The 18630-nt window shown below is 45.5% G+C and overlaps 2 protein-coding genes across 12 annotated transcripts in view; one reads left to right on the forward strand and one right to left on the reverse strand.

Moving 5' to 3' along the window:
- LOC127449012 (myeloid-associated differentiation marker homolog) overlaps nt 1-18630 on the forward strand; it is a 137638-nt gene that overhangs the window by 54882 nt on the left and 64126 nt on the right. For 2 of the 6 annotated variants that reach the window (XR_007898633.1, XR_007898638.1), the window contains exon 3: nt 3316-3462. The exons of 3 other annotated variants lie outside the window; for them this stretch is intronic. The gene's annotated coding sequence lies outside the window, so the exon portion shown is untranslated. Of the gene's footprint in view, nt 1-3315; nt 3463-16325; nt 16444-16574; nt 16625-18630 lie in introns of all 6 variants that reach the window. One more of the 6 variants, XR_007898632.1, reaches the window with a different exon arrangement.
- Nucleotides 16028-18630, reverse strand: part of LOC127448952 (leukotriene B4 receptor 1-like) — an 88726-nt gene continuing 86123 nt past the window's right edge. For all 6 annotated transcript variants that reach the window (XM_051711961.1, XM_051711989.1, XM_051711970.1 and 3 more), the window contains 2 exons: nt 16562-16605; nt 16028-16479 (listed from right to left, as the gene is read on the reverse strand). In XM_051711961.1, the coding sequence (XP_051567921.1) occupies nt 16143-16479; nt 16562-16605 (381 nt within the window). In that variant the 3' untranslated portion in view covers nt 16028-16142. The remainder of the gene's footprint in view (nt 16480-16561; nt 16606-18630) is intronic.

The following is an 18630-nucleotide window of genomic DNA, read 5'->3' on the forward strand; positions in this document are numbered from 1 at the left end:
GAGCTAAATTCCACTGCCGGTCCATTCACCTCTGCATGCTGTTGGATTTACAGCGAATTTCAGTGGTTTCTCCCCCTTGTGCACGGATTGAGTGTAGAGAACGCCCCTGGGCACTTCGACAGCCTAAAAGAGTATATATTCTTGCAAAGAGTATATTTTCTCTAAAAGAGTGGCACTGACGGAGTGTCTTTTTAAAGATGCCTTTCCATCTGTGTTTAGTTTAATGTCTCATTCAGGGCTCGGGAACAGGATGAGCTCTCGATCGCAGCATCGGAGAGCGGGCTGATCCAGTCGGACGCAGAGGACTCGACTGAGCTCCCACCTTTGGGTGCGGTCGCCCAGTCTGAGGCCGATGCGGAGCTGGCGGCCATGCTTTCCTGGGCGGCCGCGAGTGTCAGGCTGGAGTGGAACCCTCCACCCTGCCCTGAACCCACGTGGCTTGACGATTGGTTTCTGGGCTCAGAGCACCGCTCACGGCTCCCATTCCTCTCGGAGGTGCACGAGGAGCTCACAAAATCATGGCAGGCACCTTTTACTGCCCAGACCCAATCTCTGAGCTCCTCCGCTCTCACTACCCTCGATGGTGGGATGGCCAGGGGGTACACGGCGATTCCCCAGGTGGACCTGTGCCCGCAATACGCCGCCACCTGGTGAAATCGTCCGAGACTCCCGTCCAGGGCCTGTAAGCTCACGTCGGCCCTGCTGACCAAGGCTTACAGTGCCGCTGGGCAGGCCGCCTCCGCCTTGCACGCCATAGCTCTTCTGCAAGTGCACCTGCTTGCAGAGACCTTGTGCAAGGTCAGGGAGGATGAGGAGCAGGTCGTCCTGGTGGCACTCTACTGGCCCACCCATACTAGGTTCTCGGAGCTCACACTCCTCATGACAGCCCCTCCCTGGTGAGTTCCCCTGAGGGAGGACCTCCGATGGGATGGGGCACCATCTGGCACCCATGACCTGTCTGGCCCTTGGACGGGATGTGGAAGACCTAAGTGTCCTACCACCGGTGGTGGTAGACACGATCACTCAGGCCAGGGCTCCCTCTACGAGGCGCCTGTATGCCTTGAAGTGCCGTTTGTTCACTAAGTGGTGTTCTTCCCGACGTGAAGACCCCCAGAGATGCGCAGTCGGGTCGGTGCTCTCCTTCCTGCAATAGAGGCTGGAGGGGTGGCTGTCCCCCTCCACCTTGAAGGTGTATGTGGCTGCCATAGCGGCACACCACGACGCAGTAGACAGGAAGCACGATCTGATCATCAGGTTGCTTAGAGGTGCGAGGAGGCTGAATCCTCCCAGGCCGTGCCTCATTCCCTCATGGGATCTCTCCATGGTCCTGCGGTGCCTGCGGAGAGCCCCGTTTGAGCCCCTAGAGTCAGTTGAGCTAAAGGCGCTCTCATTGAAGACTGCCCTCCTGACTGCGCTCACGTCCATCAAGAGGGTTGGGGACCTGCAGGTGTTCTCCGTCAGCCCTGACCAATGGCACCTCTTTAGCAGACATCTGTAGAGCAGCGGGCTGGGCAACACCCAATACCTTCGCGAGATTCTACAGTCTCCGGGTTGAGCCGGTTTCATCCTGTGTGTTGTCAAGTACGAACAGGTAAGTATGTGGGGCAACTGGCCGGGTGTACCGCTTGCATACAGCGCCTTGCCCCTCCAGGAGGGGAAGGCGTATGCTTTTCCCCCCAGCCGAGTTCACGAGACTGTGGACCCTGGATGTCCTTCCTCCTTAGCCCTGTGGCAGGCGAATTCGGCTGAGAAATTCGATACCGGCCCAGTACGTGTGCTAGTAGGCCCTGTACTGGGGTAGGTGCTCCACATGCGCTGGTTGCCCGTGAGTAACCCCGTGTGATGTATCTTCCATGGTACGGTTTCCCCGTTGGTAAACCCACGTCTTCCTTGGGCAGAGTTCCATCTGCCACCGGTCACCGTGTTTGTAGAGCTCCGTCCCCTCCGGGTAGGACCTACCACAGGGACATCCTCCACATGCGATACTGCTGGTTGGTAAGTCCATGTGACGTATTTCCACACGATTATCTCCCCTTCGGGCAGAGTGTGGTCTCCGTGGTGTCTTTCCCCTAGAGAAAGGACACCCCCCCCCCCCCCCGACGTGGACACTTATGGCCCCAGCTGAACAATTTCCACTTTTTGGGGAGAAAAAAGAAGAGGCCACAGCTGGTGCGGCCTGTACCCATTATGGGCAGTCGGTTTGTCCCTGAGGTGCGGGGGACCGTACAATGCTTGTGGAACATTGGGGGAGGTTAGGTGAGGGCCGGGTGCGCTTGCTACGAGGCACGCAGTGGCTTGTACGCACCTGCACCGCCAATCCATGTAACACAGTTCAGCTAGTTGTGGTGTTTCGTATAGGGACCCCTAGTGTCACTACATCGACACAACGTTGAGTGAGTGACAGATGGGGAACGTCTTGCTTACTGTCGTAACCTCCGTTCCCTGAAGGAGGGAATGAGACGTTGTGTCCCTCTTGCCACAACACTGAACTACCCGCTGAAATGGCCAGGAACCTGTCTCTTTAACTATTGATTTTGCAGGTGATTACAAAAATCTTTCTGTTCTTTAAAGTAATTATATTTAATTGTTGTCCTGTATTACAGAGGGTAATACTTCTTTAGCCACATATTCTGTATACAGTATGCCTTCATGGAGCACTTGATGGACAAAAAGTAAATAGTCAGTAAATCAGTTAAAATAGTCAGTACACGTACGATATAGGTAACATACACAACAGAGCCTACGCATGTCATGTTATTATTATTCTTCATTATATCTCTGTTATTTGTAAAATGACTAGCATTTGCTACACTGCCTGATCACTAAATCAGTGTTATCACTTTACTACTGTACTAAAACTGTTTTAATTGATGTTTCAGTGTGTGAAATGCATAAAGTTTTCTTTGGAGATATTTGATTATTCAAGTTTTTACAAACTAAACGTGAAAACACATTCTACTTTAGAGACCTATTTTAGTCTATTTGTTAAAGATGTAAATCTGTTATACTTCTCTTGCTGATGTAAATTTTACACACCAGCTTATTAAAAACATGCATGTATCAAATACAGAGCCATGATGAGTAATAAGTTACATGTTAACAGAAACATATACCAGAGAAAACCAGTGAACAATGTTTTAAAACAGTTTAATAACATTTTGCTTTGAAGAAAAAAGAGGGGGAAAAAGACAATAAAAACTTTTCTCTTCTTTCTTTCTTTTTGTTTTACACATTTGGTTGTCACAATGTTTTTTCAATGAAAGGAAATCCTAAAAGGCCAGGAAACTCATCGCACCATCTTGTTTTCCTGAACAGGATCACACAAGACCCCCGTCTGGTCTGATCAAGGTGTGAAAAGGGGGTATGCCTAACTTGAAACCTCTCCCACCCCAGGCCTCTGAGTGCCCATAAAATCTCATTATTGCTTGGAATCTCTTGTGAAAGGACTTTGATCAGAAAAATGTAAGATTCTTTGTGCTAAAGATACATTTTAAATTTAATGCATGATATTTTATTTAAAATAGTGTTTGTTAAAATAAAAATGTTAAACACATTTTATGTTAAACCTTTTTGTTTATCATCTTTAAAGTGTCTATGTTAGTGATGTGCTTGACAACATTTTGTTTAAAAAATAAATTTTCTCCTCTGTTAAAAGTAAAAATGCAAGACAATGCTACATTTAAAATTAAACAAGATGCTTTATTGTGCACCAGTGAAACAATTTCAGAGGCTTCTGGGGCATATGGCATCCTCGGCAGCAGTTCTCCCCCTTGGGTTGATGCATATGAGACCGCTTCAGCACTGGCTACAGACTTGAGTCCCAAGGCGGGTATGGTGCCACGGCACCCAGCGTCTGACTATCATGCCACAGTGCCGTCAGACTTTCAGCCCTTGGTCAGACCTCACATTTCTACGGGCAGGTGTTCCCTTAGAGCAGGTCTCAAGGTGCGTTGTGGTCATGACAGATGCCTCGAGCTCGGGCTGGGGTTCCGTGTGCAATGGGCAAGCAGTACCGGTGCTCTGGACAGGGCCCCGACTCCAATGGCACATCAACTGCTTAGAGTTGCTGGCAGTATCGCTGGCTCTGCGGAGGCTTCGGCCGTTGATTCAGGGCAAGCATGTGTTGGTCCGGACTGACAACACAGCGACCATGGCTTACATAAACCGCCAAGGCGGCGTACGCTCACATCGCATGTCGCAACTCGCCCGCCGCCTCCTTTGGAGTAAGCAGACGTTGAAGTCTCACCTTCCAGGCGTCCTCAACCATGCAGTGGACGCGCTGTCTACTGCTTGCATTACGCCTTTCCCCTTTTTCAAGGTGATAATGTGTGTTATTTTGTCCACAACAGTTCCCCATAACTGGTGAACCCTGGATGCCTTTTTAAATCTTAAGCACTGTCTGTTGATGAACTCGGCAGAGGAGTGACACCACCAGGCCCAGTACTCATGGTATGCCCCTTTTCAGGTAAGCCTGTGGCTCAGTCCTCCATACGTGGTGATTCCCATGTGAACGCATTTCCACTGTTCGGTTTCCCCTCTGGTGAACCCTGTGTTTCCCCTCATCAGAGCCTCGCTCTGCTTTGGCCACTGTTGCTGTGTACCCTCTCCGTAGATAGGGTCCTCCTAATGGTATCATTCCATATGTGAACTTCCCCGTTGGTAAGTCCATGTGAGGTATTCTCCACATGTTAACCTCCCTCCGGTAGGATATGGTCTCCATAGTGCCTTCCCTCCTGGAGAGGGAAGAGCACTTCCCAGCGTTATTCTGAAAGGTGGTCAGTGGGAAATTGCTTAAAAGCAAATATCAGGAAAGGCCACCGCCTGTAGCCTCCTTGGGTAAGTGCATCCTCCCCTTAACGGGACTAGGGAGATGCCTTACCTAAACTCCCTGGAAGGTCATGACGTGGTCGAGTGCTCGCTGCGAGGCACGCAGCAGCTTGCCCTTGTCCACTCTTCCGCACTCTTCCGTGACACAGTTCATCGCCTGTGGCGTTTCCTATAGGAACCCCTAGTGTCACTACACAATGTCGAGTGAGTGACAGACAGGGAATGAATGGGTTACTGGTGTAACCCCTGTTCCCTGATGGAGGGAACGAGATGTTGTGTTCCTCCTGCCGCGGCACTGAACCGGCCGCTGACATGGCCGGGACTCTCTATCGGCTCCTTAGCATAAATCTGAATGAGTGATGCACGCCATCTCCTTTTACACCCGTATGTCCGGAGCGGAGAGTGGTATGCAAATTCCACTCACCAATTTTCGTTGGCCTTTTCTATTTTAAGCAAAGGTGATTGGGGCTCTCAAGATCAAACCCCTAGTGTCACTACCTCAACACAACGTCTCGTTACCTCCATCAGGGAACAGGGGTTACACCAGTAACCCAGATGTTCGTTATCTTTAAAGTAACTGAGTTTGCTGCACAACGTTCACCTTTTGTTTTGGAAAAACATTTTATCTTCTTTGTTAAAAGTAAAAAATTAACAAACTTAAAGATACAAGTGTTAAAGATACAGCTAGTATTATATAAAATCATTGTTGACGTAACACAAACCTGTTTGCTAAAATACTGTAACGCTAAGTGAATATGCGGATTAGTTTGCAGCACATCCTTTATTCATTGTTTTAGAGATACTTTCTTATCTTTGATAAATGTAAAAATGTAAGACACTTTTGTGTTAAAGACAAAACTAAAATTAAAAGAAAGACATTATTGTGTTTTAGTAACAACCATGCTTGTTAAACTAATGCTAAACTTTATCTAGGTTAAACCATTTATTCATTATCTTTAAAAGTGAAAATCTGAATGAGTTTGCTTCACAGCCAATATCCATTGTTTTAGAAACATGTTTTCTCCTCTTTGTTAAAAGAAAAAATTTAAGACATTTTTTGTTAGAGCTATAGCTAAAATGAAATGAAATACATTATTATGTTTTAGTAAAATAAACCTGTTTGTTAAACCATTTATTCATCATTTTAAAATGAATATGTAAGCTGGTTTGTGGCACATCTTGTATGTATTGTTTTAGAAAGACACTTTCTTATCTTTGTTAAAAGTAAAAAGTGTAAGACACTTTTGTGTTAAAGCTACAGCTAAAATTAAATGAAATGCAATGTTGCGTTTTAGTAACATAACCCTGTTTGTTAAGCTAATGTTAAACTTTGTTTTTCTTAACCCATTTGTTCATCTTCTGTATAGTGACTATGAAAGTAAATTTTGTTGCACATCATCACATTTTGTTTTAGCAACATTGTTACATTGTGTGCTCGAGAGAGCGACATCAAATAATGAATGCCTACCTTGCAGAACACCTCTGTTGACAGCGCCACTCTGATCAGTAGGTCTATTATTATTAATTAACGGACCAGACAATTAAAATAAAATAGTCACATAAAATCTACACACTTCTAATAACATATACACTATATTGCCAAAAGTATTCGCTCACCCATCCAAATAATTGAATTCAGGTGTTCCAATCACTTCCATGGCCACAGGTGTATAAAATGAAGCACCCAGGCATGCAGACTGCTTCTACAAACATTTGTGAAAGAATGGGCCGCTCTCAGGAGCTCAGTGAATTCCAGCGTGGCACTGTGATAGGATGCCACCTGTGCAACAAGTCCAGTCATGAAATTTCCTCGCTACTAAATATTCCACAGTCAACTGTCAGTGGTATTATAACAAAGTGGAAGCGATTGGGAATGACAGCAACTCAGCCACGAAGCGGTAGGCCACATAAAATGACAGAGCAGGGTCAGCGGATGCTGAGGCGCATAGTACGCAGAGGTCGCCCACTTTCTGCAGAGTCAATCGCTACAGACCTCCAAAGTTCATGTGGCCTTCAGATTAGCTCAAGAACAGTGCATAGAGAGCTTCATGGAATGGGTTTCCATGGCCGAGCAGCTGCATCCAAGCCATACATCACCAAGTGCAATGCAAAGTGTCGGATGCAGTGGTATAAAGCACACCGCCACTGGACTCTAGAGCAGTGGAGACATGTTCTCTGGAGTGACGAATCACGCTTCTCCATCTGGCAATCTGATGGACGAGTCTGGGTTTGGCAGTTGCCAGGAGAACGGTACTTGTCTGACTGCATTGTGCCAACAGTGAAGTTTGGTGGAGGGGGGATTATGGTGTGGGGTTGTTTTTCAGGAGCTGGGCTTGGCCCCTTAGTTCCAGTGAAAGGAACTCTGAATGCTTCAGCATACCAAGAGATTTTGGACAATTCCATGCTCCCAACTTTGTGGGAACAGTTTGGGGATGGCCCCTTCCTGTTCCAACATGACTGCGCACCAGTGCACAAAGCAAGGTCCATAAAGACATGGATGAGCGAGTTTGGTGTGGAAGAACTTGACTGGCCTGCACAGAGTCCTGACCTCAACCTGATAGAGCACCTTTGGGATGAATTAGAGCGAAGACTGCGAGCCAGGCCTTCTCGTCCAACATCAGTGTCTGACCTCACAAATGCGCTTCTGGAAGAATGGTCAAACATTCCCATAAATACACTCCTAAACCTTGTGGAAAGCCTTCCCAGAAGAGTTGAAGCTGTTATAGCTGCAAAGGGTGGGCCGACGTCATATTGAACCCTGTGGATTAAGAATGGGATGTCACTTAAGTTCATATGCATCTAAAGGCAGATGAGCGAATACTTTTGGCAATATAGTGTATATAAATACAAGAAAATGATCTTTATGTAAACTTACACAGTTGATCAATGCAGTCAAATTGTTCGCGGCCATTGACATGTCCTGAATTGCATACACACAAGATTTTTTAAAAGCCTGTTAAACATCAAGTTACAAACTGTACGTTTTTTCTTGTAAATTTCAAATATTTTATAAATAAATCAATCGTACAAACAACACATACTTTTGAAAATAAATGCCATTTTAAAAGAGTAATGTTACGTGTTAAAAAACCCATCGTTGTCTTGCACACAAACCTCAACGTGAATGCCGCTACAGTGATTATAGAAAACAAAATACAACCCACAATCTGTTTTAAAGGCGTACCCAAATTATGTACACCAAATGGTAATTTGTTTTTTACTACGGCTTAAAATAAACTCTTTTTAGATTGCCTATTGATTAATACACATATATAATATTGTAAAAACATTTTAGTAGGAAATAGCTATTACCTAATACCAAATAAATGGTTTATCCACTTACAGAAGTAAAGAGTATATGGTGAGAAGTGAAAAACATTATCAGTTCAGCTTTCTTTTTAATGAAAAGAAGAAGAAGAAATAGTTACATCAGTTGTTAGTAGTAGAATAATAGAATTAGACTATTATTGATTGTTTTAGTTTATTTTTAGTAGGCGATAGTGTGTGAAGAAACACAGACATGAAATTTACAATATTAACCCCGATATACAGTACAAAAGATTCATTGAGTAAACTAATTCTTGGATGTATATTTTGTTAAAAACTCTTTAAGAACTGAAAACGATCTTGGTAGATTTGATAGTATAACCTTTGTTTGAATCATTTAAAAGGACTGTCAACCATAGCATGCCGTTTGTTTTTGTTTTTTGTTGTTCAAGTATCCAGGGTGTCACTTCAGAGAGGATCAGATCAAAGATTTTAAAACACAAAATTCCTAAACACAGCAAAGCATTTGGCCGAAACATTTCCCCATGGGAATGCAGACACACCACTTTGTACAAACATAATATAGAATAAAAAAAAATCCCCCCTTATCCTGACCGCACCAAAAGTGTGAACAGGTTTTAAAAACATTTCCTAAGAGAAATGACACTTTAAAGTTGGGAATAAAAAAAATATCCTGTTCCCAGCATCTAAATGTTGAACAGGTGTCCTCATCCTGTTTAAACAGATACTTTTTAAAAACACTTCCTAAGAGAAATGACACTTTGAATCTGGTTAATGCATCAGAGAGGATCAGATAAAAGATTTTAAAACACACACTTCCTAAACACAACAAAGCATTTGGCTGAAAGATTTTCCCATGGGAATGCAGACACCCCCGGATCGACACCTTAAAGTTGGGGGGTTATAAACACCCCTTATCCTGACCCACATCAAAAGCAATGAACAGGTTTTAAAAACATTTTCTTAAGCGAAACAAGGCTTATACCAAGCATTATTTTGCCACCTCAGTTTTTCCACAAAGCATTGTACACCATTAAACATCATTTAAGCACATTTTAAATGTAATACTACTTTTTATGTTTTACAGTAATAATAAAAATAATATGCCCCCACACACATTACTTTATCATGTGTTGAAAAACATCTTGGTGATTACAACATTGTATTATTTAATCAATCACTATTTTTGAGTTTGAGTTGAGGGAAAAAAGTCTCATAGCATGCATTATTTTGTCACCTCAGTTTTCCACTAAGCATTGTACACTATTATAGATGTATCATTATTACTCTTTTAATTACACAGATGGTATGGAGGGGTGGTGTCGGCTACAACGTGGGAATATCATAACAGCTGACTGTAAGGGGGTTTAGTGGAAAGGAGGAGGCGAGAACCGGCTAACAACTTAAATAATAATTTATTAACCAAGAACACAACCAAAAACACACAACTAAAAACACAGCACAGCTGTCTGTAATTCTCTCTCTCCCGAACTGTCGTCCCCGGCCGCCTTTATCCCTCGCGCGCCCCATCAGGCTGATTGGGGACCGGGTGTGTCTCATTCCAGCCCGGCCCCGCCCTCCTCGGCTCTACACTCCTCCCGGCGTTGCCTCAGGCCGGGGAGCCCCCGGCATGACGTACATCCCCCCCCACCCTTCCTCTCCGGGTGGGGGGGCGTGCCTTATGCCCCAACTGCCGGCGGGTCCTCCCCGCCTTCCTCGACCTGGGAGGAGACAGGAGGGGAAAAAACAACACAAAATGGCGAGGGAAAGGCCAACACGGAGCGGCAGAGAGAGAGAGAGGAGAGAGAGAAAAAGAAACTCACCGGTTCTCTGATGCGCCGTCGCGTGGTCCTCGATCACTACTCCACCCTCTCAGGCGACTGCAGCCGCTCCTCCCCGGGCGGACCGGAGTCAGACCTCCGACCCCCAGCGGACAGAACGCTCCTCCGCGTTCCCGGCGTCCCGTGGGGACTCTCCTCCGCCCCTGGCAGCGGCCCTACCACTCCAGGCGGTCGGGGAGTCACTTCCCTCCTCCCCCCGCGGACGGCGGTCTTCTCTCGACCCCTCCGCGTTCACAGGGGACGGCAGGGCACTCCTCCGCCCCCGGCAGCGGCTCCCTCGCTCCAGGCGGTCGGGGAGTCCCGTCCCCACTCGCCTCGCGGACGGCGGCCGCTCCCTGCGTCCGGGTAGTCGGGCTACTCCGTCCCCCGTCGGACAGCAGCGGTGCTCCCCTGGGTGGACGGCAGTGTCGAGGACTCTGCGACGGGAATCCCTCCTCCTTCCCGGGTTTCGGCACCAGTGTAAGGGGGTTTAGTGGAAAGGAGGAGGCAAGAACCGGCTAACAACTTAAATAATAATTTATTAACCAAGAACACAACCAAAAACACACAACTAAAAACACAGCACAGCTGTCTGTAATTCTCTCTCTCCCGAACTGTCGTCCCCGGCCGCCTTTATCCCTCGCGCGCCCCATCAGGCTGATTGGGGACCGGGTGTGTCTCATTCCAGCCCGGCCCCGCCCTCCTCGGCTCTACACTGACCAAACAGCCGGAGGGAGGAAAAGGAAGCAAAGGTCAAATGTGAGAATACACCTGTTAGGTCATAAATCATAGGGTCATAAATCATATTTTGTCATTCGGTGTATAATACCTACTACTGTTGTACAGTCATATACAGGCCTTGCATCATTAATTTATATTTCATCTTCAGTGTGGAAAATGCTGTCTTTTCATGGGACATGGGAGTTAAGGGGATCTGCCAATATCCCTTTGTCAAATCCAGTGTCGAAGCCTCACCTAACCGATCAAGCAGTTCATCAATCCGTGGCATCGGGTACACGTCAGACTTAGACACCGCATTGACTTTTCTATAAACCACACAGAACCGGACTGAGTCGTCATTCTTTGGAACCAGAACCACCGGGCTAGCCCAGTCACTGTGGGATTCTTCTATTACCCCCCCATATCCAGCATGGCCTTTAATTCTTCCCAAACCACTTCTTTTTTGTGCTCGGGTAACTGGTAGGGACGACTACGTACCACTACCCCTGGGGCCGTTTCGATATGGTGCTCTATGAGATTCGTATGACCGGGAAGAGTCAAGAACACATTGGAGAATTCTCCTTGCAACCTGGCAACCTCCTTGACTTGGGATAGTGAGAGGTGGTTTCCACAAGTGACTGGGGTGACTCGATCGGTGGCTTTAAAGTTCACCTTCGGTCCGAGCTCCTCCCTCTCCAGAACCACCATCGCCAAAGTCACGAGGACCACCTCTCTCCACAGTTTTAGGAGGTTGAGGTGGTAAATCTGACATGCTCCGCCTCTATCCGTTCATTTCACCTAATAATCAATTTCCCCAACTCGCCGTGTGACCTCAAAGGGTCCTTGTCACTTGGCGAGTCATTTAGAGCGATACAAGGACTTTATCTCCTTGTGTAAATTCCCGTAGCCGAGTACCTCATTATACAGCTGCCTTTGATGTTCTTGAACCTGGAGCAAATTCTCCTGTGTTAATTGCCCCAGTGTGTGGAGTTTTGCTCTCAGGTCAAGAACATATTTAATTTTTATTTTATTTTTTTGCTGTTTGAAGGTTTTCCCATAGGATGTAGAGCATGCTGCACAGTTGAAGCCCATACAATAATTCAAATGGGGAGAACCCCATGGAAGCTTGCGGGACCTCTCGTACTGCAAATAACAGGCGCTCAAGCCACTTCAAATCTACACAATTTCGAGACTTCACGCACACATCCATGGCAGCGGATTCACCAACCTGTGGGGGAGAGCGGAGAGGGAGGACAAACCGGTGGGTTGAACGGTCTATGGGACCGGGGAACCAGTTTTTGGGACATGATTCCTTGTTTCTGGTGAACCGGAGCAGGACGGGGGGAAGGAGAGGGGTATGGAGGAGAGAGAGAGGGAGACAGAGAGAAGAAGAGGGCTTGCCGGCCCCTGAATACACCGCCATATGGTCCTCAGCCAGCTGGACCGCCTCATCCATCGACACTGGGTGGTGGCACTGGACCCACTCCGCCGTTCCTTTCAGTAGCGAGGTGATGAACTGTTCCAGTACCACCAGATCGAGCACTTCTGGTGTTGCGTTCTTCAGCCAGCAGCCACCTTCAGCAGGTGTCACGGAGCTGTTGAATGCAAATGCGAACAGATAGCCATGCTCGACAAGCGTCCACGAGCAGAAGTGTTGCCGATGTTGTTCTGAGCTGTGGCTGACCCATTGCATGATGACCTTCTTCAAGTCCTCATACACCAGGAGGTTGGACACAGGAAGTTGTTGGGCCGCGAGTTGGGCTTCCCCGGACAACAGCGGCAGTAGGCGGACCACCCACTGGGTGCTCAGCCACTTCCACGCTTCGGCCGTTTGCTCGAAGAGCTCAATAAAAGCCTCTGGGTCGTCCTGAGGTCTCATCTTGGTCAGCGTGATGGGTCCATGGGTTGCGGCTGAAGACCCCTTCAGGTATACAAAGCTCCGTAGCACCTGCCGGTCCTCCGCTTGAGCCTGGAACAGCACCTGGAACCACTGCTCCTGTTCCACGCGTAGCTCTAGCAGAGTAAGCAAGGGTCTTGATTACTTCAGCCAGCGGTGATGACGCCATGGCGGCGTTTCTTCCTCCTAATCCCGGGTTTCGGCACCACTGTGACACGTCTCTATTTCTCTTCGTGAAGGAGGAAGAGGGAGCCAGATAAACAATCCACGTAGTCTTTTATTAACACACTTTTCAGCATCACATAAAGCTTTGCTTTTCAGCATAACACAGAACACACATCAACACTGCTGCGTGTATCTCTCTCTCTCCCCTCCGGCGGTCTGGATTGCCCTTTTATCCCTCTTCAGCTCTCACTGCAACACAAAACAGCTGTTAGAGATAATTTCCCACAGGTGTCAATCTTTACCACTCTTCCTCTCCCGGCCTCGCTCTCCACAGATGTCACTCGGCCACGCCTACATTACCACATTAGCAAACTTAGAGCTTGAGTCCAGCCACACGCTTAACCCCTTTATGCTCAAACTCCTCCTTTATGGACAGCAAGCCAAATTTGTTTACCCTACACAATCTGTTTACCATTTTTACTTCACGGGGCTAGTTGGACATGCAAACTCATGAAATACCATTTGATGTACTAAGTTTAACATTTGTTTTTCTAGAAACTTAGCATCATATAGTATTATATTACATTTCCCACAGTTGCTGCTGGTGTCATTGTATTTATAGACCCTCTTTCAATTGTAGGATCGATCTCCCACAGTTGTCATCATTTTCTATAGATTTAATGTAATGCTTTTCAGCAGGTAAAATATGATTATTCATGTGCATTGTAAGATAAAGATCTGCTGTAACAGAGGTGGAGAATGATGAAGGCCCACAGAGTTAATGTTTATTATGTCCTTTTCATGTTTGGTGTGGCATTAAAACTTTCTTGTTGTCTTATCCCCAAAAAGGCCATGGCTGGGCATTCTTGTGTAGGGTCTGCCTCCAGCAACTTGGTACTGAATGAAATTATGTTGTTTTAATTGAAGATCATGTGTCTGATTATGAATTCACACATGTTCATGATCACAGCATTAGGGAAAATTAATTCTCATCTCTTCCTAGCTGTAAAGGAAGCTGTAAAATACATATACACTATACATATTTTCACTGAATCACTTGACCAGCAGCTAAAGGAGGGCACTGTAGGTAAGTCTAAATAACAGCATGTCTCATTTATATTTTCAGATAATAAAGACAGTACAATGAACAAGTCTGAAAATTTGTGCATTTCTTTATGTACAGTACATGCATTGAAGTGATAAGAAATCAAATCTCTTAACCTCTATGCTATGTCTGGTCCATGAAATGATCACATATTATCTTGTTAGTGTAGAAGTATAATGAGTGAAACATTTTATTGCTTAAGCTTTGAATTGGCAGACAATATTTGGATATTGATACTATAGAATGTAATTTTATAATTAGCATATCAACATTCATTGACTGAAGGAACTGTAAAAAGAATGTGGGCTCTATAATTTCATTTTGTGATATTTATAGATACTGTATGTTAATAACAAATAAAACAACATTATTAATTATGAATTAATCGAAATTAACAATAAATAAAATTATTAGTAGGCCTAAATATAAAAAACATAAAGCCCTCTCTTTACAGTGAAGAATGTGGAGGCAGACTGGAAATGCCAAGGATAAGATTTTTGAGGTAAAGATTGCAGTATACCATAATAACCCTTACAAAGTTCTGACAAACTTGCCACAAATTTCCCATTCATTATTTTCACATGCAAACGAGCTTGCAGACTCGTTCCTAATTTGCAACATCAGAGAATCGAGAATCGAGATCTAACCTGTGCAACTATGGAGATGTTACCCTCTCATTCCCGGCTCACATTGGCGGGGAAGCAAGTAGTGCATTTCTGACTATTTTAGCCAGGGGTGTCATTCCTCTGACACTAGGCCACCCATAGACCTGCCAATTTATTGGGCAGAAATCTTTGGAACCAAGTGCCAAATCGTGGAATAGTGCTTTGCATAAGCACCGTAAAAGCAGCTGAACAAGAGACCTGAACTCTCACTAAATAGGGAGAATGTAAAGTCATAATGTGCAGTTCTGGAAAGGGCAGCATGCGAGGCTTAAGCCTGTGAAAAATCTCTATGCTCTGTATTCCATCCTCTCGCGTCTCATTCGCATGGTCCCTCAGGAGCCACAGTGGAGTGTTAGCGGGAGGAGAGGGGAGTGGCTTCCGCTTTTAGAATGAAAGCAAGCCTGAGAGTGAAGCTTGTCAAGTTTCATGTGCCCGCCATGAACACAATCAATCTCAATAATGCGTTGTCAGCAAGGGTTCAGCCCACACTATATACAGTGCTCGTACTGAATGGCCAAACTGCTTAATACGGAGAGAAAGGAGGCACGCAAGGCTTGGGCCTGCGCAAACCCTCCTAAAATCTCTGTGCTCAATATCCTCTCCTCCCACATCTCACTCATATGGTCCCTCAGGAGCTGATGAGGACCATTAGCAGGAAGAGAGGGGACTGGCTTAGGCTTTCAGAATGAAAGCAAGCTGCTAGAGTCAAGCGGCCTGAGTTTCTTATGCCCACACTGAACATAACTTGTCTCAATGAGCACTGTTACGGAACAGCGCTCAAGCCCATCAGCCAGAGGGTTATCACTCGCATGTGGAAAACACTAGTGAAACATTTACATCTTCAGCAATTGTGATCTTTAATTTCTGGCTTGCTAGAAAACACTTGTGCTGCCTTGAATACGCACAGTAGGTGAGTGTGGGTGGAGCGCCAAGCATCACCAGCCAATCAAATTGCCGTGATGGGATAGGGTTTCAAGGTACAGTATCCCAAGAGGAGTCCCCTAGCGTCAGCTTTCTGATGCAGTATTGATTTCCCTTCTTGAAAGGGAACAATTTTTAATCTGCCATACTCCTCTGCCAGTGCTATTAACTTCTGTGTTGTAATAAAATCAACATACGCGATGTTGTAGGACCCCCCCCCCCCCACACACACACACACACATTCGTACTTTGTGAATGACTCAGAGGTTACATTGAAAAAAACAAAACATATATTTTTCAAATATTGTCCACATTTTAAAAATGGAGAATTTGATGGATAATTCCGAATGATGTCCGTCATTTTGATAAAAAAGAAAGCAAACCATTTGAACCTTTTGCTTTAATGAAGAGTGTGTAGGTGAAGAGAATATCCACACAACTGAGATGACGCAGGTGAAAAATTAAAGAATGTATGTCTCCATTGACAGATTTATGTTACTTGCATTGTGATTAACAGTCTTGACTGGTTTCCTGCTATCATCATATGGAACAAAAGCAACTTGTCGACTAGTGGCAGAGTTAACCAACGTTAGACTAGTGGGTGCAACCCTTAGTGTATGTGTGGGGGGGGGGGGGTTGCAGCATCAGTCAGTCTTAAATGACATAAATTCATTCGTAAGTTTGTGAACCAAGGCCAACACTGCCACTGTAGATTGAATTTTCTCATCAAAAGCCTACTGAAAATGCATGTTATGGAATTTCCCATTTTTCTGTGGTGCAACTTTAACACCAGTGTTAGCATTAACACTTGTGGTAGAATCTGAATCTTTGTCTTTGAGGCTTTCTCCCTCATCTGCCTCTTTTTCTCGGTCTCGACTGTTCTGATTGCTTCGCCGGATCTTACGTGTGGACTCAAGCCCTGTTCCCTCAAACAGCCGCGCCATGAAGGCCAGGCCGTTACGTCGGATGTAAGACTTTCCAGCAAAGGTGTAAAGAACAGGGTTTATGCAGCTGCTGACAAAAGCCACAGTGGAGGTGAGAGCCCGGTATGATGTCCAGATTTGATCTAGTCTGTTAGAGAAAGAAGAGAGTTAAGCTACTATATGAGACAAATACAATAAGAGGACCAAATGCTGGTTTTTAATTTGCTCACCTTTTTTTTGCAGGGGAAAGATCTGGATATAAAGTAGAAGCAACCTGTGCAAGAAAAGAGCTTGTAAGAAACCTTAAACATAGATAAAAGTAATAAAAAGGAATGTTTATACACTATATTGCCAAAAGTATTCGCTCACCCATCCAAATAATTGAATTCAGGTGTTCCAATCACTTCCATGGCCACAGGTGTATAAAATGAAGCACCTAGGCATGCAGACTGCTTCTACAAACATTTGTGAAAGAATGGGCCGCTCTCAGGAGCTCAGTGAATTCCAGCGTGGTATTGTGATAGGATGCCACCTGTGCAACAAGTCCAGTCATGAAATTTCCTCGCTACTAAATATTCCACAGTCAACTGTCAGTGGTATTATAACAAAGTGGAAGCGATTGGGAATGACAGCAACTCAGCCACGAAGCGGTAGGCCACATAAAATGACAGAGCAGGGTCAGCGGATGCTGAGGCGCATAGTACGCAGAGGTCGCCAAGTTTCTGCAGAGTCAATCGCTACAGACCTCCAAAGTTCATGTGGCCTTCAGATTAGCTCAAGAACAGTGCATAGAGAGCTTCATGGAATGGGTTTCCATGGCCGAGCAGCTGCATCCAAGCCATACATCACCAAGTGCAATGCAAAGTGTCGGATGCAGTGGTGTAAAGCACACCGCCACTGGACTCTAGAGCAGTGGAGACACGTTCTCTGGAGTGACGAATCACGCTTCTCCATCTGGCAATCTGATGGACGAGTCTGGGTTTGGCGGTTGCCAGGAGGATGGTACTTGTCTGACTGCATTGTGCCAACAGTGAAGTTTGGTGGAGGGGGGATTATGGTGTGGGGTTGTTTTTCAGGAGCTGGGCTTGGCCCCTTAGTTCCAGTGAAAGGAACTCTGAATGCTTCAGCATACCAAGAGATTTTGGACAATTCCATGCTCCCAACTTTGTGGGAACAGTTTGGGGATGGCCCCTTCCTGTTCCAACATGACTGCACACCAGTGCACAAAGCAAGGTCCATAAAGACATGGATGAGCGAGTTTGGTGTGGGAGAACTTGACTGGCCTGCACAGAGTCCTGACCTCAACCCGATAGAGCACCTTTGGGGTGAATTAGAGCGAAGACTGCGAGCCAGGCCTTCTCGTCCAACATCAGTGTCTGACCTCACAAATGCGCTTCTGGAAGAATGGTCAAAAATTCCCATAAACACACTCCTAAACCTTGTGGAAAGCCTTCCAAGAAGAGTTGAAGCTGTTATAGCTGCAAAGGGTGGGCCGACGTCATATTAAACCCTATGGATTAAGAATGGGATGTCACTTAAGTTCATATGCGTCTAAAGGCAGATGAGCGAATACTTTTGGCAATATAGTGTATCTCTTATTTCTACTTTTCAGACTGTTCTGATCAGTGCAATACAATCTCATGAAGTAGTGTCATAGTGGTGACTTTTTGCCTGCACCACCAAAACATCACACTTTGTCGTATGTCACTCTGGTGTCGTATTAAACCCATTTTTGTACATTCCATTACTTTACCCAAGTCTAAGCTTTTCATTTAATTTTTACAGTATTTTGTTTGAAATGGAACACAAAGAGTTTTCAGAATGTCCGAGTTGCAGCTAAACATTTTTAGAAAAGCACCATAAAAATTATCATAAAGGTAACGGAGTGTCTGTTTAAACTAAGTGCAAATAGCCCATCTTGTTGGCAGAGGCTATTTACACTGACTCTGCCCACCATTGCTCAGACCAAGCTCAAGACAGCCACAACAGATTTCCTTAGGGTCAACTGCTGGTCAAATGAATGCAGGCATATTTGAATTTTTCACGATGGGGAAGAGATGTTGAATGGGTTAGATGTTTAATGGGTTAAGAGAACCAAGAACTAAGAGACTGTTTGCGCTACAGTAATCTGGTCAAAGCACAGGAGTTTACAACAAACTGCACCCCCATGTGCCACTGTAGTGGCTCAGGGATTTACAAGATGTGAGTGTTTTTTTTCATGCTGACGATCCAGGTTCGAATCCCTCCTTTTGTCATACTTTTTCCCATGTCTCCACTCTTAATATTTCCTATAATACAA

The sequence above is a fragment of the Myxocyprinus asiaticus genome, chromosome 1 (assembly GCF_019703515.2).
Source record: "Myxocyprinus asiaticus isolate MX2 ecotype Aquarium Trade chromosome 1, UBuf_Myxa_2, whole genome shotgun sequence".
Classification (NCBI taxonomy): Eukaryota; Metazoa; Chordata; class Actinopteri; order Cypriniformes; family Catostomidae; genus Myxocyprinus; species Myxocyprinus asiaticus.